This window comes from Pleurodeles waltl, chromosome 5, assembly GCF_031143425.1.
Source record: "Pleurodeles waltl isolate 20211129_DDA chromosome 5, aPleWal1.hap1.20221129, whole genome shotgun sequence".
NCBI classification, from domain to species: Eukaryota; Metazoa; Chordata; class Amphibia; order Caudata; family Salamandridae; genus Pleurodeles; species Pleurodeles waltl.
This window is the reverse complement of record NC_090444.1, coordinates 1339655665-1339679563: the sequence shown is the minus strand read 5'-3', so window position 1 is coordinate 1339679563 and position 23899 is coordinate 1339655665. Positions and strand designations below refer to the sequence as shown.

Sequence of the window (23899 nt, the reverse complement as noted above, 5' to 3'; positions counted from 1 at the left end):
GCGGGGCCCTGTTCAGCGGTGCTCTTCTGCACGGCGGGGCCCTGTTCAGCGGTGCTCTTCTGCACGGCGGGCCCTGTTCAGCGGTGCTCTTCTGCACGGCGGGGCCCTGTTCAGCGGTGCTCTTCTGCACGGCGGGGCCCTGTTCAGCGGTGCTCTTCTGCACGGCGGGGCCCTGTTCAGCGGTGCTCTTCTGCACGGCGGGCCCTGTTCAGCGATGCTCTTCTGCACGGCGGGGCCCTGTTCAGCGGTGCTTGTCCAGTAATTCAAATGAGCCAGACCTGGCCTGGACTCCCTGCTCAGTCGCCCTCCGACCGTGCAGTTGCAGGACCCTTCGGTGACGGAGTCCTGGGCCCTTTGGTGTCCTCCCTTACAGCCGGGATGGGGCTTGTGGGGCCCTCCTACTCCGCGCTCCTGCTGGCTGACTTCTCCGCCCTGCTGCCCTTTCGCTCCTTAGAAGAGGCTCTCTGGCCCTTGCCTCCCCTGGATGTTGTGGCAGGTGAAGTGGCCGAACTTTGGTCCTTGGGGGCAGCCGTGTCAGTCCTCTCACGGCGGCCCTTGAGTTTCCGGGTCCTCTTGCCTGGGGGAGGCTGGCTGTCCCCTTGCTGCTGATAGAAGTGTCACTGCTGCCAAAGGGTGGACTCCAGAACCCATGCACCACAGTGACACTCGAAGCTGGGCTAGTGGTGGCTGAGGTGCTCTTGGGACTCTTAGCAGATGGAGGGGGTGGGTCAGGGGAGGGAAAGAGGTCAAGATTGGAGAGGTAAACTTTTTTAGGACCAAGGTAAAGGGTGGGAGTAGTGGTGATGGAGTGGAGGAAGAAGATGTGGTTGGAGGAGAGTCAGGTGTGCTGTCTTTGGGTGCAGGTGATTGTGACGTAGGCTGTTGTGAGGTGGATGGCTGTTGGGTGGGTGGCTGCCTGCGTTTGTGTGTCTTGGAAGAGGGGGTGACAGACACAGTGGGAGAGGACACAGGGGACGTGTAAATGGCAGTGGGGGTGGTGACTGCACGTGTGCGGACTGTACTGGAGGGTGTGCTGGTGATGGAAGCACTGGCTGATGGTGGTGTGCATGCAGGTGTGAGTGTAGACGTCACAGGGAGGGAGGAGGGAGACGAGGAGGAGGGGGACACAGAGGTGGTAGTGACTGTTGGCATGTCTGCATCTGGGTGTTGCTTGGGTGAGTGTTTGTGGGATCTGTGGTGCTTGTGTCTGGATGAGCTGACCTTGGGTGTTGAGGTGTGTGCAGGCTGGTCTGATGGTGTGGATGGGATAGGCAGAGGAACAGGAGACAGAGACAGGGTGGAGGCAGTTAGAAGAGGGAGGCTGGAAACAGGGACAATGGCTGCCGTCAGTGCTGAGGCCAGAGCATTGAACGATCGTTGATGGGCAGCCTGACCCGAATGAATGCCCTCCAGGTAGGCATTGCTCCGATGCACCTCCCTTTCTACCCCCTGGATGGCATTCAAAAGGGTAGTCTGCCCAACAATGATGGTCTGAAGGAGGTCAATGACCTCCTCACTGAGGGCAGCAGGGGTGACAGGGGCAGGGCCTGAGGTGCCTAGGGCGAAGGAGATGCCCGCCTTCTTGGGCGAGTGGGCACGGAGCGTAGGCTGAGGGGCTGCTGGGAGGGCGGGGCTGGTGCTCTGGGTGGCGGCTGTACCTGTAGAGGCGGGGGGCCCGGATGTTGCCACCACCGCTAGGGAGCTCCCATCCGAGGACGTGTCGGTGTCGCTGGTGTCACCACCGGTCCCCGTTGTGGTGCTCCCCTCGCCCTCCGGATCACTGGTGCCCTCGGTGTCTGTACCACGGCCCACCGGGGCCTTGTGACTTGCAGCTCCCTCGTGCTCCGATGCCAAATCTCCTCTGCCTGATGATGCTAATACACTCATGCACAAGAAGATAAAGAAAAAGGGTGGGGGGAGAAATAAAAACAGGTTGAGTGCATGCATTGTCAACACCGTTGGCGGAGAGGACAGACACAGGAGCCTCATGCACTAAGCTGCGCAATCGGGGTACACTACTCAGTACTTCTGACTAGGCCAACAGGTCTAGGGACAACAAACGCGCACATGGATGATGCAGGACCATGGATAGCTGTACTTGGCACCCTACAGAGGTGGGGGGCGGGGGCACAGGGCCATGCCTAAAGGAGAGGACTACACTACAGAAAGCGCCCTGGCCTAATGTCACCCACAACCCTCCTCCCCCACCCAGACGCCTCCACTGAGCATAAAGATAGCAGAATGTGCTGATACTCACCCCCTTGTGTCTGCTGTGATGTCCTCAAGCGCCCATCCAAATCAGGGTAGGCCACCGCCAGGATCCGGGACATCAGGGGGGTCAGGGTACGACTGGCACCCCTCCTAGGTTGGGAGGCCATCCCCAGCAGTGACTCGGCGGTCTTCCTGGTTCGGCGGCGGATGTCCTCCCACCTCTTGCGGCAGTGGGTGCCCCGTCTGATGTGGACCCCCAGGGCCCGGACTTCCTTGGCGATGGCACGCCAAATGTCGACTTTCTGATGGGCGCTGACCTAGTTGACATGTACAGGGTGGGAAAGGAAATTCCATCATTTTTCTGCATGTTAGATGTGAATGCCCCCCCCTCCCCAACTTTGCCATGTGGCACATGCTCTCATCTGTCGTGCGTTGCACTCCTCATTCGCTCCCCACCCCACCAACTTACATCCACCCCACTCCACACAGGCATAGCCCATTCAATGTGCACCCAGTGTACTTACCTGTTGGTCTGGAGGACCGTAGAGTAACGCATACTGGGGGAGGACCCCATCCACAAGTTTCTCCAACTCTTCAGACGTGAAGGCAGGGGCCCTTTCCCCAGTCGCAGCAGCCATTGTCACTTCCAGACCGAGGTCACAGCAGCACTTGCAGTATAGGTCCTCTCCTGTGGAAGATCAGGTCTCGAGTGATTAATCATGTAGAAAATGGCGGTCACGCCCGCGGCGGTGCGTACCGCTGCGGTGCGTACCGCGACCGCCGGCGCACACCCTCATTGGCTCCTGAAACCCATAGGGTTCAATGTTAACCAATGCGGCTTCGTACAGCGGTCTTCGACCGCCTACCGCCACGGTGTGCCACGCCAGCGCATTGACATCACATCCCATTGTCCCACTTCACAGGTCAGGCAGCCGGCATTTCAAGGGCCCACATGGCTTAATTTCAACTGCGTCACACAGGCCTAGGCCTTGCATTGCCACACATACACGCCTTTCAATACATAGATAACCGTGTGCTATGCAAGCTGTGGTGAACGTACCTGTGATTTGCTTGACTCCATACTCCATGTTGTCCTTCCTAGGCACCGTCCGCTGGGACTTGCGAGGAGAAGGATGAATCCCCGCGTGTACCGACCGCTGGTGGACCTGTCGACAATGGAAGAACGCCATATTATACTACGACACCGACTTGACCGAGCCACTATACATGAACTGTGTGCCCAGCTGGAGCCAGCCCTGATGTCCCCCATCCGCCAACCCACAGGGATTCCCCCTTTGGTGCAGGTTCTGTCAGTACTCCATTTCCTTGCAAGTGGATCATTCCAAACAACAGTGGCCATGTCATCTGGGATGTCTCAGCCTATGTTTTCTAAGGTTTTGTCAAGAGTGTTGTCTGCCCTGCTGAAACACATGCGGAGCTACATTGTATTCCATGAGGAGGAGGATTTGGCCACTGTGAAGGGTGATTTCTATGCCCTTGGACATATCCCCAACATCATTGGTGCCATTGATGGGACCCATGTGGCTTTAGTCCCCCCAAAAGACTATGAGCAGGTGTACAGAAACAGGAAAAGTTACCATTCTATGAATGTGCAGGTGGTCTGTTTGGCAGACCAGTACATCTCCCATGTAAATGCCAAGTTCCCTGGGTCAGTGCATGACGCGTATGTTATGCGTAATAGCAGCATCCCTTATGTGATGGAACAGCTACAGAGACAACGTGTGTGGCTAATAGGTGACTCTGGTTACCCCAACCTGCCTTGGCTATTGACCCCAGTGAGGAATCCCCGGACCAGGGCAGAGGAACGGTACAATGAGGCCCATGGGCGAACTAGGAGGATCATAGAAAGAACCTTTGGGCTCCTGAAGGCCAGGTTTAGGTGCCTGCATATGACAGGTGGATCCCTGATGTACTCACCAAAGAAGGTGTGCCAGATCATCGTGGCCTGCTGTATGCTTCACAATCTGGCATTGCGACGTCAGGTGCCTTTCCTGCAGGAGGATGGTCCAGATGGTGGTGTTGTAGCAGTTGTGGAGCCTGTGGAGAGTGAAGAGGAGGAAGACGACGGGGACGACACAGACAACAGGGACACAGTTATCCAACAGTATTTTCAGTAGCACACAGGTAAGAATCACCCACGCCATTTAACATTTCCTGAAAGCCTCCTGCATCTTTACTTTGTGTATTTCCCCCCAGTTCTTTTAAACTGATGTTTGATTTTCCCTTCCCTTTTCAGTGCTGTATGACCCACTGCGTGACTTCTGCTTGGTTAGCCCATGGACTAATGCTTATTGACATCGGTATGTTGTCATCACAAAATTAACTGAACATTATTGATCAGTAATGTGTTATACATTTGTAAATAATACAGGCTGACTCCTGAATGATTTCAGTGCAAGGAGTGATTTATTTTTAGTGCTAGATATTGGTACATGATATTAAAACAGTGATGGGTGAGGGTGGAGTTATGTCCATGGCAGAGTCCAGTTCTCAGTTTCACAGGTGCATTGTCCATATGCCTGTGGAAGGATGGAGCAGGGGCAGTTCAAGGTTGGACAGGGTGACAATGTGGGACAGTGGGATGACATCAGGGGGTATCTTATGCTGGCGGGGGTCTTGGCATCCTGAGATCTCAGGTTCCTCTTGCGGGGTGGTTGTTCTTCAGCAGGAGGTGGGGTTCTGGTGGCCTGTCGTTGTGGTGGGGCCTCCTGTCCACTAGCGCCGGCGGAGGTGGTAGGCTGTTCCTGGTCCTGGCTAGTGACAGGGGCCCTTTGTGGTGCCACATGGTCCCGCAATGTGGTTTCTATCCGGTTGAGGGCCTGGACTATGGTCCCCATAGCGGTACCGATGTTCCTGAGTTCATTGCTGAACCCCATGTAGCGTTCCTCCTGCTGTGCCTGGATCTCGGTGAACCTGGCCAGTACCGTCGCCATCGTCTCCTGGGAGTGATGGTATGCTCCCATGATGGTGGTGAGGGCCTCTTGGAGAGTGGGTTCCCTGGGCCTGTCCTCCCCCCCCCCCTGTCGCACAGCAGCCCTCCCAGTTGCCCTGTTTCCCCGGGCCTCTGTCCCCTGGACGGTGTGCCCACTACCACTGCCCCCAGGTCCCTGTTGTTGTTGGGGTGTTGGGTCAGCCTGGGTGCCCTGTAGTGGCGGACACACCGCTGATTGACGCATCCTGGAGACAGAGGCATGGGCCCGCTGGGTGGGAGCTGTGCTGGTGTTCCCAGAGGGGGTTGGGTCTGCTGTGGCCTGTGTCTGTGTGTGGGGAACCGACTGTCCAGAGGTCCCCGATGGTCCGGGCTGGTCATCAGGTTCAAGGTCGACAGAGCTGCTGTCCTCACTGGGGGCCTGTTCTGGGGGTGGGATGGACAAATCTGGAACCTCTGTGGCGGTGTGTTGGCGTTCGGGCCCTGCAGGGGTAAAATAGTGTGGTTATTGTTTTTGTGTGTGCCATGGCGTGCATTTTGAGTGCCCTTGTCCCCCAGTGCTGGCATTCCCTTGTGGGAGGTGTTGTGAGGGTGGTTGGGGGGGGTGTATGGGTATGTGCAATGGTCATGCTTTGGTGATGGCTGTCTATGGTTTGTGTTGGCATTCAGGGGTTGGTGTTGTTTAGGGTGGGTTGTGCTGGTGAGACATTGGCAGGGAGGATGTGTGCTGGGGGGTTGAGATTGGGGGTGAGGGTGGGGGTGTGGGTTGGCATGCTGATGGTTGGGGGGGGGGGAGTAGTTGAGATTCGACTTACCAGAGTCCATTCCTCCGTGTACTCCAGCGAGGCCATCAGGATGCAGGATGTTTACTACCTCTTGCTCCCATGCTGTGAATTGGGGTGGAGTGGGTGGGCGTCCGCCGCCAGTCTTCTGCACAGCGATGTTGTGTCGCGACACCATCGAGCGCACCTTCCCCCGTAGGTCGTTCCATCACTTTCGGATGTCTTCCTGATTTCTGGGATGCTGTCCCACAGCGTTGACCCTGTCTACGATCCTTTGCCATAGCTCAGCCTTCCTTGCTATAGTGGTGTGCTGCACCTGTGCACCTGTGTGCCGAAGAGCTGGGGCTCTACCCTTATAATTTCCTCCACCATGACCCTGAGTTCTTGGTCCGGAACCTGGGGTGTCTTTGGGGTGCCATGGGGTGGTGTGGATGAGGTGTGGGGTGGTGTTTGTGGTGATGTGCGTGGTGATGTGTGGTGATGTGTGCGTAGATGTGGTGTGGGTGATGATGTTGTGTTCCTGTGTGTGTTGTGCTTTGCGTTCCCTGTGCTCTCTCTCAGTGTATTGTGCCTTCTCTCAGATATTTGTGGTTGTAGGGGTTTGTGGGTGAAGTGGGTGTGTGTTTTATAGTTAATTGGGTGTGTGGGAGTGGTGTGTGTATGTGTATCAGGTGTGTGTATTTCAAGTGGATTCGTGGGTCAGAATGGCATGGGCGTGTTTGTGTTGGCGTGGCGGTGGAGGTTTGGTCATCTCCAGTTTATCGCTGCCCGCTGATGAGGCGGCCTTCCGTGGATGTCGGGTTTTTGGCGGTTTCACAGTTGGTGGTCAGAATGACCGTGGCGGATTACCGCGGCCGCGGCGGTAGAATGGCGGACTTCTGACCGGCGGTAAGGGCCTTTTACCGCTGAGGTCAGAATCACCCCCTTAGTATTCCAGGGACCTCTTCCGACAGGTGGGTTGTGACCAGGTGCATGGGTGTGTCAGGAGTTAGGAAATGGGCTGACATGTACATTGAATGTCATGTGCGCAATGCTGCTCATATGTGTGGCACTTGTGCTGTCAATGTTCTGCTTCTATGGAACTCTAGTCACAGATATTCCTTGCAAATATTGGATGCAGTTGGACTAACTGCTGTCAAGGGTCTGGTCAGACATTCCTGTTAGTGATGCCAAAGCACATTGACTGCCTCATGTATGAGGCTTGTTTTCCCCTTATTGAGTGATGGTGTCATAGTTGTGTGCCATATGCTGCATTAGACCTTGCTTTCAACATGTATGTGTGAAATAGTTGTGGTCCTCTGCTATTGGCCTTCAAAGGAGATATGTACATGATATATGTCATTAAGAGTGTGTGTGTACGTGACCATTGTATGTTAGGCATCACATTAGCTCTGGGATGTTCAGTGTCCTACTCAGTATCTCAGCAATGCTCCATGAGGCAACACTCTTATTCCAATAAGTAGAGATGAAGGTGTGCAAAAAGGATTAGCCAGACCATGATATGGTGATTAGAATAGGTGTTTATTTAAATTAGTTAACTAAAGTGGTGAAGGTGATCATATTCAGAAGAAATTATTTACAATCTGTTGCCGCCAGCGTATACCAGCAGCTGTGTTCTGTAGTTCCCCCTCCTGTTGCAGGCCAGCATCCTCCTCTTCCTCCTCTTCAGGCATGTGTGGCTCTGGTTCCAGGAGGGGAATGTTTCTTTTGATACAAATGTTGTGCAATATTGCACATGTGAGGATGATCCTATAGACCATCTCCGGGGAATATAGGAGGCTACAAACCAGTGATGTCGAGGCAGCGGAACCTTGACTTGAGGATGCCGAAGGTCCGCTCGACAATGCTGCGTGTCCTCCTATGGGCCTCGTTGTATGCACGCTCTGCAGCTGTACTTGGGTTGCCAAATGGTGTCATAATCCATGGCTGGATGCCATACCCCTGATCAGCTGCAAGAGAAAATGAATGGGATCATGTTGATGTAGCTGGCACTATTGAAAAGACATTTCATGGCAGTAGTTGTCTTGTGATGTCTGTGACTCTTTTGTGTACTAATGTGACATCCTATGCTTGTAGGCTGTACCATCTGCATTGTGTTGTTTCCTTGGCTGAATGAGTGTTTGTCTGCTAACCATTTGTCAGCAGTATGTTTTGGGATTTGCAGTACAGTGTGCCATCCCTAGCATTGTGACTTGTGATACAGGTGTCCGTGTGTCTTCACTGGGGGTGAGATGATAGTTCAATGCACAGTTAAAATTGAAGGTGTTGTTAACACGTTCATATCAAAGTACCCTGGACATCCCATACCTTGAAACTTATGCAATGTATTAATGTAAAGGTCATTGGGACACTTACAATTTGCAAGGTGACATTTAGGCAACCACACTCATTGACGTCTTCACATTAGGCTGTACAGTAATTTCCAATGTGTGACAGGTTCAATGGTGACTTAAACATGGCTAGTGATGTCACGACCTCAGTGTGTTCCTGTTGACATGTTGCTGTTGTGGTGTATGTGTTGTGTGTCCTAGAGGGTTGCTGTGCAGTGAGTATATAAGTAGGTTTTTGTACTTACCAACAAGTAGTCCATTGCCATACCGTCCATCCTGGAAGTGTTCATTGATGGTGCAGTGACGGAAGACGTATGAGTCATGTACACTCCCAGGATAGTTAGCCACGATGTTGGTGATCAGTCCCTGGTGATCGACTATTGCCTGCACGTTGATGGAATGTGTGTGCTTCCTGTTGCGGTAGAGGTGTTCAGTTGCAGCAGGTGGCACAAGGTGTACATGTGTGCAGTCGATTGCACCAAGGACGTGTGGGAAGCCACTGATTGCGTAGAACCCCTGTTTTGTTTCCTGCTGCTTCTGCAGTGTGTTAGGGAAGCAGATGTGGCGGGTGTCAGTTGAATGATGGCATCCACTACTTTGGGCAAAAAGGCGGAGAATGATGGTTGTGATATTCCACCAACCAGGGCACCAGTTGTTTGGAAAGAGCCACTTGCCAGCATGTGAAGTACGGCAAGCAGCTTTGTTTCTGTTGGGATGGTGCGGGGTGTCACCAAAGTGGGGGCCAACTGCTGTTCAATGTTGCGCAGCAGCTGCTGAATGGCCTGTCAGTTCAACCGGTACCTCTGTATGATGTCGTGTTCCCTGAGGCCCTGAAGGGTTGTTCTTGGGTGGAATATCCTCCCCTACCTTCTGCGCTGCCTTTGGGGTCCCTGCTGGTGTTGTTGTAGCTGCTGTTGTTGCTGCTGGGCTCTGCGTCTGCGTGCACGCTGGATTAGAATCACCTCCATGGCTCCCTGCTGCTGCTCTGCTGCTCTGCTGTTTGTTCTGTGTGTTCTGATTAAATACAGGTGTGTTTTCCCCATTTTAACGCCTGCCCTGACCTAGGCGTTAATTTTTGACGCAAATAGGCCATGCGTCATTTTCTGGCTCCGCCTCCCGGCCGTGCGTCATTTTTGCCCGAAAGCATAAATACGACGCACGGCCCTTTAAGCCATTTTTTGGACGGGAACGCCTACCTTGCATATAATTAACGCAAGGCGGGTTGCCGCATCCAAAAAATGACGCACACGGTGGAATTTTGACGTCTGCGGGCTCGAGCATCAAAGTTTAAATACGGGGCAACGTTTGCGCTGATTGTGCGTCAAAATTTTTGATGCACAATCGGCACAGACGGAGTATAAATATGCCCCTTAATCTCACACATTTTGCAGATGAGGGTTACCCTTAGAGCTGTTGATGCTCTTTTTGCTGCTGCACTCTTCGAGATGGTCAGATCAGAGTATATCATTCACCGAAAAATGTTCAGATTCCGAGGATGAGCACAGAGCTTTTGTAGACTACGTTGAGCAAGCATGGAGAGGGAGAGTGAAAATATAGCTCTCGGTTTGAAGCCTGTCGGATGAACACAGAAAGGCTTTGACCAACCTTGTTACATTCAAAGAGGTTCATGTGATGGTTATGCAGAGAACAAAATACTCCTAAAAATGTATTGGTGGTCGCCACTTCACAGTAGACCACATCCTACTATACCAATGTAACAGGCATAACATGATGATTGCAATAGTATGCATAAGTCTAACTGGTATGGACGTGTAAATAAAAGAAAGGATTGTGCAAGCTATATTGAACAATAATAGAATGTGCTTCCAACTACGTAGAACCACTTTTAACTGGGAATTCGTAATTATAAATGATCATATGATGACTATGAAAATATCTTGGTACTTTATCTCTTAAAAAAATGTAAAATGTGCCATGGTCTTCAAAACGGACACTAGACATTTACTTGAATATTAATTTAACCTAAACCAGGAGACAGTGGGGCTTAAAAAGTAGAGGGCTTCCTGAGAAGGTCTAAACACCACCCTTCAATCACTGTGCCATTGCTAATTTTCTTGTTGCTTTTCCCCTACTTGTCTAACAGACTGTTCCTTTCTGCACCATCCCCTCGTCATGATTGGATCTGTTCTAGGGTTTGAAAGTATCTATACTTGAATTCCGTGATACAGCTGCATTAATCAGGCAAGAGACACTTGCTATAAGCATTGAAAGCTCTGTTGAGTCATTGAAAGGTTTTTAGACAATATTCTGAAAGTTGATTAGGTACCTCATAGTAATTTGTGTTATAGGTGTGGGTCTAACAATAATCTGTAAATTGCCCTGCTAATGGAAAAAAAATAAGAAATGTAAAAAAATAGGTAATTTCCTGCAAGTTTGTGGGAGTGGTGAAAGTTTAATGGGGGAGAGTGCTGTCAAGGTGAAGTGTGTGACGGATGTTGAAGAGCAAAAGTTCAGCAGTGCAATGTCAACTACCATTTTAACAGAGGGCATTGAAGGGGCCCAGGAATGCTTGCTAGTAAAAAAAGGACTATTTTGTATGGTGAAAATTGGGCTGACTGATTTGCACAGCGTGGCTAATTCTGGATCTCCTAGTACTATGCTTTCTAAATTTACTTTCAAATCTTTATGGACAAATACTTTGCTTAAAAAAGCTGACATCAAACTGGTAGCTTATGGTGACACTGAAATGGAGACCTCGGATTTTTTGAAGATACTTTCTCTTGATTTGGAATAATATTTTTTACTAGGGCGTGTGTGGCAGTGAATGGAAGAGATTTTATGGGCTGGATTGACCAATGTAAACTTAGAATTGTGTTGAAACCAGATGTTGATATTCCTGTAATGCTTGTGGAGAAGAATTGTGACACTGTGAATGGTATTGTGGATAATTATCCAAGTGTATTTTTGGATAGGACTGGCACCGTTTAGTGATTTGAACATGAAATTAAATTATCTTGAAACAAAAGTATGTGACTATAGCTCATAAGGTGTTTGATGTGCCTTTGTATATTAGATAGCTGAAGAAACATTTGGATGATTTATGTTTGGACAAAATTATTGAACCCGTTACTGCTGCAGAATAGGTCAGTGCAGTTGTTATTGTTAAAAAACTAAAATGGCCAGATGAGGTTGTATGTGCACATACATTCTCTTAATAAGAACATCGTGGTTGATTGCTATTTGTTACCTGATTCATGAATTTCTTAACAACTTTGGGTGGCGCCACGTTTTTTTAGTAATACTGACCTGAAAGCTGCCCATTACCAAATACCATTAGCTAAAAAATTGCATATTCTCACCACATTCATAACTCTCTTTGGGGCTTTCCAGTACTTAAAATTACCTTTTGGGTTAGAGTCTCCTGCTAACGTCTCTCAAAAATTGAAGTATTGTCTTTTCAAATATATCCATGGTATGCAAACCTATCAAAATGGCATTCTTCTTTTTGCTAATTTTGTCAGTGAACACAATTGTATCTTAGGAAAAGTATTGCACATTCTGAGTGAGCATAATATGACTGTGTCTAGAGACAAATATACATTTTTGACTAATGATGTAGAATATCTCGACATAGCATTACATCTGAATATATTTAACCTAAATTTGATCTCATCAAGGCTTGGAGTGATGCTCCATGTCCAAAAAACATGGATGAACTAAAGTTGTTTATTAGCCTCCGTGATTATTATTCAAAAGTTGTGGATGGGTATGTGACCATTGTAGAACCTTTGAAGAAATGATTCAGAAATAATGAGACATTTTTGTTGGGTACAAATGAGCAGAAAGTGTTTTCTGACACAAGGAGTATTCATACCAATGTGCCATCATACTTTCATTAGTGGTCATGAATGCTTAATAACAGCTGATGCAAGTGCAGTGGGCCTTGGTGCTGTATTGTGTCAGATGGTTGGAAATGTTGTGCATACCACTGCTTTTGCTTTCACAATGCCTTCTGATGTAGAAAGAAAATATCACACTATTGAGATAGAGGCATTTCTGCGTGCTTGGTCTATTGAAAAATTCAAAACTTGTGTGTGGGGTACTCATTTTATTTTGTGTACAGGTCATAATCCTTTAGTGGCAGATTTATGGAAAGTGGCGCTGCACTGAGTGCAGTGCCACTTTCCCTGCACCCCTTAGCAACCCCCATACTGCCACCATGTGTGTGCTGTATTTACAATACAGCGCACTACGGCGCAGGGTAGGGGGCAATAGTGTCATTTCTCATGACACTATTGATGTACTCTGCAAAAGTAGCACCAAAATATTGGCGCTACTCCTGCAGAGTAAATAGGGCCCCATTCTAAAGAATGGGAGCCCCCTTTTAACACCTGCTCTTGAGCAGGTGTTAAAAGTGCCGTAAAAAATGGTGCAAGGAAATCTCATAGATTTCCTCATGCTATTTTTCTGGCCCCCCTAATGTGGGAATGCCCGCTTTGCATAGATTATGCCTGGTGCAGTCATAATGTAGCGCAAAGGGTTATAGAGTGGCACAATGCATGCATTGCGCCACTCTGTAAATACGGCACAGGGATTTCGGCCTTGTTGGGCCACATTAACTTCAAAAATAATGACGTTAATGTGGCACAAGGTGGTGCTAGGGCATTATAAATATGCCCCTTAGTGTATTCATTGGGTGACAAAGGTACATCAACAGTATCATCAAGGCTGATACGCATTTTGTCTAGGTTAAAAGAGTTAAACTTTGAGGTTAGGTATATTCCTGGTGGATCTAACGTCTGTGTGGATTGTTTATCCAGACTTCCAGTTAGTGAAGACAATGCGTTATCTGATGATGACATTCTTGGAGCTGAATGCGTTGTAGCTAGAGTTCATATGGTTAGTCTGTGTCATGGTTATGTAAGTAAATAAGAACTGGATAATTCTTGTACTAAAGACGCTGTTATGTTGAAAGTCATTGAGCATATTTAGAATTGTTGGCCTTTATCTAAACATCTTAAGGGGGAATTGTATTCTTTTTATCAGATTTCATCACACCTTATGATTCATTCTGGAATGTTTGTGTGTTCTGGAAAACGTGTGGTACCTAGTGATCTAAGATCTAAGATTATTGATCTGGCACACAGGGGCCATTTAGGAGCCACTGCCACTAAGAAAATATTGAGGTGCTCTTTTTGGTGGCCTTATGTGGAAAAAGACGTCAATAGTTTTGAAAATAAGTGTAAGGAATGTTTGTTGTTCAACAAACGTTGGAAAGGCAGTGTTATATATTTGATACCTACTACATTTCCAGACTGTGCATAGAGGAAAATTGCTTTAGATTTTGTAGGGCCTAATTGAGCTTTACTTGAATGATCTACGTATTTAATTGCTGTTACTGATTACTTTTCTAAGTGGATTTATTAGGATTTATTAGGATTTTGTCAGTGAAATTAATCGTCAAAAACATATGATACACTGTTCTGTTGGAACAGTGTATCATATGTTTTTGACGTATTCCTTGGGAGGATATACACTGGACCACAATACCTCCCCATCCCTCCTATATTTTTTGTCAGTGAAATGAATACAGAAACTGCTATTTTTTAACAAATGTTTGCATTGGAAGGTTACCCGCTTGAACTCATTATGGATAGTGGCGTTCAGTTTACTTCTAAAGTGATGAGAGTTTTTTGGAAGAAAAAGAATCAAACACAACACTGTGACCTTATATAATCCCCAATGGTATGGTGCTGAGGAAAGAGCGAGTAGGATACCTAAACAGGGTATTCAAACAGATCAATGTTTGAGAGACAAAGTTTGGGTTATCATAATACTTGTCACAGTGTTACTGGGTTGTTGGCTTTTGCTTTGTTGAGGAGAAGGAAATCTGGCACTGGTTTAGTTCTCAAATAGTTGGCTGACGAATCTTCTTTTAAAGAGCATGATGTTGATTATGATACACTTAAGCATAAAATGGAATTGACTCAATGCAAAATGAAAATGTTACCATGATAAAGATTATCTTGACAATGTTGGCAAAATGTGTGTGGGATCTCAGGTTAAGTTAAAATACAAGAAATTAATGAAGTTGATAGTGGATTTTAATTTTAATGGCACTTTTCAAATTAACAAAATTGCTGGCTCCTCTGGCAAGTTAGCTGATGGTCATTGGTGGACAGTAAGCAATATCATCGCCTTGGATGAGTTTCAACAATCTATTATGTTCAAGAGATTATCTGAAAAGGAGAATCCTTATAGTTTTCATCTGATGTTTTTCTGAAAGAGACAAAAACAAGTAATGCAGCATCAGTTTTGGATTCTTCTGCTTCTGATGTTGTGACTTGTTTGGACTCAAATGTGTCAACATCAACATCAATGTTCAACTAGTGTTGGAACTGATGAATATGTCACTACTCAATGTGGTCATCTTTCAAGCAAACCAGGTTATCTGCAAGAATATTGTACGTAATTTATATAACATCAATTTATGTTCTTGTTTAATTTGTTTATTGGGAGGGGGATGTATTCTACATTCACTTACCTGTTTTTAGAATGTTGTAAAAGGTAAGGTTCCAGCCCTGTCTTGGCATTCACTGGGCTTCATTTACAAGAAACTGGTGCATTGTGATTGACGCACCAGTTTTCTTATGCTGTCCTGGGCTCCCCTAACAAACCCATGGGAGCGCTGAATTTACCATACAGTGGTCCATGGCACACAGAAATTCTGATGCATTTGTGGCGATAAACCTTACCATTGCCTGACTTGCGTGAAAAATGTTTGCACTAGTCCAGCAATGCTAAGGAGGCCCCATTGAAAACAGCACAGCTTCACTTTAATCCTGCCCTGTGCAGGCATTAAAAACATGACACGGTGGTGGCACAAAATGGCACAGTGAAATCCACTGCACCATTACTGTGGAGCTTTTTGCACGGAAATGCCTACCTTGCATACATAATACCTGGCATAGGTATAATGTGATGCAGCATTGCGCCAGTTTGTAAATGAGGTGCTGTGTGAGGGACTGTTTGCCCCTTTGTAACGTAAAAAAAAGTATGCTACGGCAGCGCAAAATCCTTGTCAATGAGACCCTCCATTCTGCTTTCAGAAGGTTATCTACAGGATGGCAGTGGGCAGTTGGAAGCAGAGCAGAGGAAGTGTAGGCTGGTGGACTCGCTTCTTATTCTTTAAGAATTACAGAAAACAATTGATTCTTATATCAATGGTAGTGGATTGTCTTTATTGGTAGTATCATTGAACTCTACACCTACGTTTTGAAAGAAGTGAGAGGGAGAAAAGAAGATGACCGGTAAGTGAATACATTTCAGCAAGGTTTGCTGTGTTTAAGCTGACGAGGCATCTGTGTTTGTTTCCCAGCTCACACCTGCTGAATGTGACTATTTTTCTGGGTTCTTGTATTATAGGACTCAAAAGCGAATGGCAAAATGCAAAATGGAAAGGTATTATTTTTTATAACCTGTGACAGCTCTCAACAGGGTCCGGCTATATATAATGTTTTTAGTTAGGACATTTTTGGGCCGGGTCCTGACGGTGTTCAGCAGCAGCAGTTCTAAGAAGCAGATGCCGAGACGGGCTCCTATCGGGCTCTCCGTTTTTCCCCTCACTCTCGGGGTGGAAAACAAAGACACTCGTTATAGTTATTTCACAATTTCATCATTTAAAAATAGAAGCATTTTCAAAATGTAATGATTTTAAACAAGGAAGCCTGTGGCGTATTTAACTAACGACCATTGACAAAGGCAATAGTCTTAGCTGTAGGAGTAATGTTACTTGCTGGATGATACGTCTGGAAGTAATACTAGAAGGAAGCATAAACATACCAATTGGGAGACACACTATGCTAAACACAGATTTATATCTTACAAGTTTTGAAGCCATGCCTTAATTACATCAGCCGCGCCCCATAAGAGATCCCCCCCCGTTTTTTCATCCAACTTAAAGTCCTGGTTTTTGGTTTTGAGAGAGTTGCTGCTCTTGAGATGCTGCTTTGAACATTGTTGCGGCTTCTGGTTCCCAGTCCGGCCCTGGCTATCAAACCGCGCCACGGAGATGCCCGAGTTTTTGCAGAAGCTAAACCTGCAGCCCATTTACTGCACTGAACCATGCCCCCGCCATTTGAAAAACTCCCAGGGGGTGGGGGCGCCATGTGTCTGCGTAGGTGTGATTGACACCCTCTGCCACGCGCTCAGCTCCAGTGTTGACAATGACGCCTGTGGGCCTGTGACCCGCTCTTTTTGTTTATCTGAGGGGTAGCGGGGTCAGTGACCGGGATATAAAGGGACAGGGAGGGTTTGAGAGGGGCAGTTTTGAGGGACGAGAGGAGCCGCAACTCTGGGGACATTTAAGGCCGCAGCTGCAGCAGCTCAAGAAGGAATATCCACAACACATAAACCACAGCAGCACAAGAAGCAATCGCATCGGACACGACAGCTTTACTGTGAAGTGCACAGTAGCATCGAGAACTCCAACACAAACCATACCCTAGCTTACGGCAGAGCAGCATGAAGAAATTGTGGTCAGCACAGGGCCGGAGAAGCCACCGCTGCCAGCAGCCTGTGGGACCCGCAACAGCAGCTGACAGACCACGGTGAGTCAAAGGGGTGAAAGGTGTAGGGACAGCTGGCGGGGTGGAGGGTAGGGTACCCGCGGAGATCGGTAGCCCGACAGACTGCAGCAGTGTGCAGCACAGACCTTAACATTCTGCTCCTTGTGTGCCCATGAACCCCCACAGAGAGGCTTGCATACAGAGGTCTAGCGCAGTGTAAATAGCAGAATGTGGCCAGGCCTCCCCAAGTCTCCCTTAGATGGTCACCGATATTCTTGGAGACTTTGCTGAATGGGCCCCCCTTGGTGGGTGCCGCCTCCTCCCTGCGCCGCTGCAGGGGCCTGTGAGACGGTCCTGTTTCCCTGTGTGTCTAATAGACCACCCAAAAGGGACTGACTGCCCTGCGTGTGCGTAAATCCCTACAGTCAACCTGTACACAGAACTCCACGGACAGGCTGCATGACATTCCTGTATCGCACAGAGCGCCAAGGCATAAGGGTCCTTTATTTTTAATGTGTCAGTTGCCCAATCACAGAGTGAACCACCGGGCATATGCCCTAACATTTAACGCCATGACACTGAGAGCTACAACTCTGTAATGGAGCGTAACTAGTACTTCACTTTGTGAATATGTAATATTTATCTATGTAACCTAAATCGCCTTAACTTTTCCAAATATGCAACCTGTAATTAAGAGGTAATTTGTACATACGCAACTCTCACTGTAAGTAACCACAGTAGCTTAAAGTATTGTCTCCTACTACCCTCTTATTTTTGATTTCTCATGTAACTTTCTTCGCTCTATTTTAAAGCACTCTGATACTTCCGGGTTTTAAGAAATAAAATGAAAAACAATGTCCAGGAGTAACTGTCTGTGCCAGACATAGGATTAAAAGACCCTGAAAAGTGTTGTAATCCCCCAGGCGATTTATCTTTAAAGGAGGCAGAGCAAAACTGAGCCTGAGTTTGTGGGATCTTCTTAGGGGCAGGAACCCCGAGCAGGAGGAGTTCTCCCCTCATTGGACTTTGCACTCAATAAATTTGGACAGTTTTCACCAGTAAACTTCTGCCTTCTTAAACCCTCAAACTAGAGAGATTTCTGGATCAGCTCTGGATGGATAACTGCTTTATCTAGTTAAACAATCAAAATAAATAAATTATATTCTTCGGCGCACGCTGCGGCTGTCGCGTGCGTTTGTGACCCAGCCCACACAAAAGACTTGGTTGTAGCTTTGAGTTCTCAGAGGAGGCCTCGTTCAACTTAAGATACGGAAGAAAAGAGACGCAGAAGAAAGATGGCTGTCAGTGATATACAGGCCCATATTTATACTTTTTGACGCTAAACTGCGCTAACGCAGTTTAGCGTCAAAAAATTTTGCGCCGTCTAACGCCATTCTGAAGCGCCATGCGGGCGCCGTATTTATGGAATGGCGTTAGCCGGCGCAAGCAGACCGGCGCTGCCTGGTGTGCGTGGAAAAAAACCACGTAGACCAGGCAGCGCCGGCGTTGGGCAAAAATGACGTTAGGGCGTCTTAAAATGGGGCAAGTCAGGTTGAGGCAAAAAAATCGTCTTAACCCGACTTGCGCCATTTTTTAACGACGCCCATCCCCCATCAACATGACTCCTATCATTGTAAAGATAGGAGTCATGCCCCCTTGTCCAATGGCCCTGGGCATGGTCATTGGGCATAGTGGCATGTAGGGGGGCACAAATCAGGCCCCCCTATGCCAAAAAAAATTATTAAAAAAAAATAAAAAAATACTTACCTGAACTTACCTGAATGTCCCTGGGGTGGGTCACTCCAGCCTTGGGTGTCCTCCTGGGGTGGGCAAGGGTGGCAGGGGGGGTCCCTGGGGGCAGGGGAGGGCACTCTGGGCTCATTTTGAGCCCACTTGTCCCTTAACGCCATGCCTGACCCAGGCGTTAAAAAGCGGCGCAAATGCGCCGTTTTTAGCCACGCCCACTCCCGGGCGTCTCTTTTGCCCGGGAGTATAAATACCACGTAAAGGCCTGGGAGTCATTTTTTAGACGGGAACGCCTCCCTTGCATATCATTAACGCAAGGAAGGGGTTCACGCTAAAAAATGACGCACATTCCGGGAACTTTGGCGCTATACGCCTCTAACGCCATAGTATAAATATGGCGTTAGTTGGCGTTAGTTTAGCGTCGAATTTGCGTCGAAAAAAACGACGCAAATTCGGCGCAAACGGAGTATAAATACGGCCCACAGAATGACAGGCAGGCAGGCAAAGATTGGATGGACGGACGCATATGGGGAAAGGCACAGATAGAAAGTGACGAAGAGGGAGGTAAAACATCAAAAAGAGCCAGAGAAAGAGATCGAGGACAGAGAACGAAGGGAGATACAAAGAGAAACAGAGACTGACAGAGACAGAAAGGGTGAGCTCGAGGGTGACTTGCAAATGATAGAGAATGGTACAGCTGGTCTGAAGTGAAGGGCCAGCGTCGCCCATAAGGCTTGTCTATGCAGGAAAAAAATACATCTTGGCAACTGACCACGTTTTTCCTGAACAGTGGCTCTTCTCGGGTTACACGCCTTGTTTCAGGTAGGTCGTAGGCCTCGTGTGCATGGCCTCTGTTGTTTTATACGTTTCACTTTTTCCATAGGCTGTCCATGACGGATACTGCATCTGTACTCGTTCGGCGCTGTGCGTGGACTGTAGATTGTTTAACCCTTTCATTATTGCATGGGCAAGGGGGTGAGTTTGAAATGCCACAGTGCTAATGGTGGGACCTACGTCTTCTCAGGGCCTCAGATTCTAAAATGCGCAACGTGCACTCACCCTTTTTCACTTAGAGGGTACACAGAACGGGCACTGCTACTGCCGACTTAATTAATGGCGTTCTTTCAACAGGGAGCCTGTAACAATGTTCGTGTCACATGACCATCTCGCTTTTAATTCGCGTTGTGTGCATGCAGCTTTGCTGGCTCGTGTACAGGGCTGAGTAAACCTGCCTCTCGCTCGCTGCACAAACAGTAATCGTTTCTGTTGTTTCAGATCTCAAGGCTTCTGGAGACCTTGGTCGCCAGATAGGAAGGGCTCGGAGCGAGAACAGTCCAGGAAAATACAGAAGCGACTGGTGAGTGGTTGAAAATATCAAGTAGACGTTGGTTGTCAAAGAAAATTAAATCGATTCACCTCAGCCATTTTATTTGAGGATGGAGGTGCTGATGCAAGTGAAGGGGAGTGACCCCACCTTAATAATCTTCAATTTTTTTCTGTACTTAATGTATTTCAGAAGCGGGTGAGGCGTGTGCCTTTTTTTTCAACAGGGAACACAATGATGTGCGCGAGAAGTTGTAGTGGATGTATTTGAAATATTTCACATTTTGAATTCACTTTTGATAAGTGTTACAATATTGTTTTAAAACACCACTGTATTAAAAAGTTTCACTAAATGTACTTTTTAATCATTTGTTAGCACCGAATATAATTATAAATCACACATTGAGTTTGAAGTTTAATTTTCTCTGATGAAATCAAATACACATTTCAATTACACTTCTCCTTAAAAATGGTTCCACTACTTGTTTTATATAATTTTACTATCGAAAAAGAACACATCATTCAAATATTGCTCTCTGTTTTCACCCAAACAACGGCATTTTCTAGTATTGAATATTATATTTTTTAGACCACTTGAAGACAGTCTATGCCCCCAACAGTTCCTTAAAATCTTCCTGTCATTTAAGGCATTAAAACCAGGGCCAGTCCTCCATATATATTGTTTATACAGTCTAATACACAGCCGGTGAGAGTGGGGAGGGAGAGTGCATTCCAACTTTTGTATTACTGAGGTTCCTAAGTGAGTCAAGGTGAAAGTGAGTAGAACCATTCTTGTTTTTCTGTGTGTTTATTGATTCTTTCCAAGAAAAAAGGTGGGGGAAGGGGAGGGATTAGTCGGTCCAGTGTACACCTTCTCAAAACCGTAACTACAAAGTTAAATAAAGTACACTGTTCTGAAAAAAGTTGGTTCCACTCAACCAAAGGTGTGGAGACACAGGTCAACACATATCAATTTGCTTAGAACAATTGCCCTCACTCACCCATGGGTGGCATGCTTCATCATTGGGCATTGCTCCTCGTCAGGCCGGCACCGCAATGCCTGATGGTCCCCACAATGGTCTCTTTGCCGGAGATCTTTTGAACATTATTGCCAAAGGGGGTGGACTGAAAAGAGTGGACTGGGTGGTGTTTGATTAAAATTGGCTATAGATACCAAACAGGAGAATCTTTCCTTGTATCAGTAGGAACCTATGGCAAGATTAATAACCAGATGGGGGGACATATCAGGTATGATGGCCTAATTCCCCTGAAGTGCAAAGGTATCAACTCCTTTCCATACAGAGATGGAGGGGAAAATACTAGTGTTTGGTGTGACTACTTGTCTACAATCCAAATATTGTGGTCATTTCACTTTATAAATTCTATCCGCCTGCTTATCATTTGTTTTTCCTTCCTACAGCCCTATAGGCCAGTCACTGGAAAACATGGATGTTACAAGCACCCAGTCAAGTGAGTTGTGAGATATGTGTTGCATACAATTTTACATACAGTTATCATTATTTGCCTATTCAATAACACAATGGCGTTTGTTCCAGAGAGAGGATTAGATTTGTAAATGTTTAGTGTGCAATGATTTATGTGAAGGGAAAGCTTAGGTTTCCAGTGACTCATCTTTCAGAAATGTCTGTGATAATAGATGAGACAAGTTGAGTGGTTTTATAACAATCTCCTGTAATAACCAGCCAGTGATAACTCGCACCTGACCATTAGGGCCCAGTCCATATTTATCAAATTCTGCAAGTGCATAATAGCCAGTGAATAATTTGTAAAGAAGAGCCAGGATTCAAGCTGTTCGTCAGGAGACTGCCCAGCTCGCACCACCCACACAGCCCCCCCCCAGCTCAGCCAAATGCCAGTTCCAGTGTTACCTGCTAACCATCACACTCATACAAGTGTGACATTTTTAAATATTCCAGGCCACCTCAAGTTTTAATGATGGAGCAGATGCACTAGTTTAATTCTGCTTTTAGAGTGTATGGAATTGCAAAATATACTGCTTATTTTAAAATCAGACAACAGCGCCGCTATGCGGTAAATTGTCATTAAATGCCGGTGTTTAAACAAAATAATAGTGGAGCACCGGCAAACGCCAGCATAAATAAAACATTGCATCTAACAATTTATGTGTTTATTTTGTTTAATTTGCAGTGATATTTTTCACAGTGTACTTTCAATGAGTAATTTTCAATCACTGATGTTAAGCATACATTGTGCGCGTAAATGAAAAGTATAGACTAGCACTCAACAGTGATTTTTTTTTTTCCCAGACACTAATCTGTGACAAGGTATTTGTTCATGTGGTAATCTGGGCATTAAGTTAGTTAGGGGTAAAAGTGTTCAGAATAGAAATTGGCCAGATCATTATCAGAAAATGCGGATGTTACAGCCCTTTATTTCTTTTGTTTCAGTGAGTTGGCCTTCACGTTCAGGTCACATTTCACTATAAGAATTTCTCATTATCTATCTTAGGTCACAGGTTCGTCTAATTGGGAACATTACCTGATGATTGTTCTGTTAAATGTACTTGTTATAGCTCACGAATCACCCCGAGGGGGGTATCTCAGCACTAGTAGAAGGATCAGGAAGCCTTAAAACAGTGTGGTCTTAAGCATCTTTCTAAAGGAGCGATGGTCAGAACAAGTAAGGATTTCGTATGGCAGTTTGACATTACTTTGAAATCTCCACAATTTCTTTTATCTTAGGCTCCTTAGTAACATACAGATCTTAAAATATGTATGGTTCCCATATGATAGCTGGATATGTTTTCAAATAATATTGATTTCAATATGAAAAAATCAGCAGTTGTAGATTTTGCAAGCGCTGAACACATTGCTCTCATGATTTTGTAGGCAGACGTCCATCGTGGTCAAGGGAAGAACACAATATTTTCAATTGTTTCTGAATTATTCTAAAACTTGAACTAAGTTAAAGTTTTCTTGTTTCAGGTTATTTTGGCCAAAATCCAAGTGCTTTGATCACTTGTATGAAACAGCAGAAGCTCTCCTGGTAAACTTCCCCGTTCAGGCCACCATCTCCTTCTACGAAGAGTCTGATTCAGAGAGTGAAGCTGACAGCAGCGACGAGAACCATGATTCTGGTATCGACTCAGAATGATCCAGAGTGAAATGTGACACTGCGGCGCTTTATATTGCGAGTAAATCAGCGAATGGCTCTAATCATCGAGGGAGTCAAATCGTCAGGAAATTCATATTCTCTAATATGAATGCTCTTCATTTAGTCTGCACACTACACTAGTGTGTGACCTTCTTCACCGGTGGTAACTGAGTCTGAGACTGGTTTAGTCTCGATACTTCAACCTTTTCAATACAATCACAAAAGTTCCTTTCTGGATTCAGACCCTCTGTGGCTACCCTAGAAGACTGCACTTCAAACCCAACCTTTCAAACCTGCGACTCTATCTCACACTACATCCCAGAAGGTTATTGTACAAAACTGGAACCCAATTCGTCAATTAAATATCAGACATTATGAAACAATGACGCCCAAAGGATCATGGCGGAAACATCGTTCTGGCGGCTGATTCTTGAGTCAGGATTATTATTCACCTTCAGCCTTTTGATGTTGAATTGTGTGCAGAAAAGCAGCATTTAATTATTGTTTTTCTCCTTTATTTTAATATGTATATATTGTAAGATAAGAGTTTATTTTAAGTTATTTCAGAGATCATTTTTATATTTGTTCGATTTTGTAGGTAAAGCATATTTTAATAATAATCTTTACATATCTAACACCAAGGATTTGTAAATACCAAACTACTTTCGCTAAATAAATGTCAGTGGACTGATTATTGAGTAGATCGCGCATTTGTGGTTTGGTGTTGCCTTTTATTGTTAAGTAACAACATATTTTCCCAGGGAACATTGAGCATAAACTAATTGACAGTGTGTAAGGAAAGTGTTTTTTTAGTGAAACGACCAATGCGCTGATCTAAACCATGGGCACTTGCAAATATTTCCTCGGTGGCCAAAAGTACAAGTTTAGTTGTGA

The 23899-nt window shown here is 46.4% G+C and overlaps 1 protein-coding gene across 1 annotated transcript; it reads left to right on the top strand.

Annotated features, from left to right (window-relative positions):
- Positions 1-16536: 16536 nt before the first annotated feature.
- LOC138297387 (protein ripply2-like) lies at positions 16537-23685 on the top strand. The gene is made up of 4 exons (XM_069236766.1): positions 16537-16843; positions 19823-19904; positions 21291-21340; positions 22837-23685. The coding sequence occupies exons 1-4, from the start codon at positions 16758-16760 to the stop codon at positions 23003-23005; spliced, it is 387 nt and encodes a 128-aa protein (XP_069092867.1). The 5' UTR covers positions 16537-16757; the 3' UTR covers positions 23006-23685.
- The last annotated feature ends 214 nt before the right edge of the window (positions 23686-23899 follow it).

Coding starts and splice junctions, on each gene's coding strand:
- LOC138297387 (XM_069236766.1), top strand. CDS start 16,758: ATGAAGAAATTGTGGTCAGCACAGGGCCGGAGAAGCCACCGCTGCCAG. Junction 19,905..21,290: donor GGAAAATACAGAAGCGACTG/GTGAGTGGTTGA, acceptor TCCTTCCTACAG/CCCTATAGGCCAGTCACTGG. Junction 21,341..22,836: donor TGTTACAAGCACCCAGTCAA/GTGAGTTGTGAG, acceptor TTCTTGTTTCAG/GTTATTTTGGCCAAAATCCA.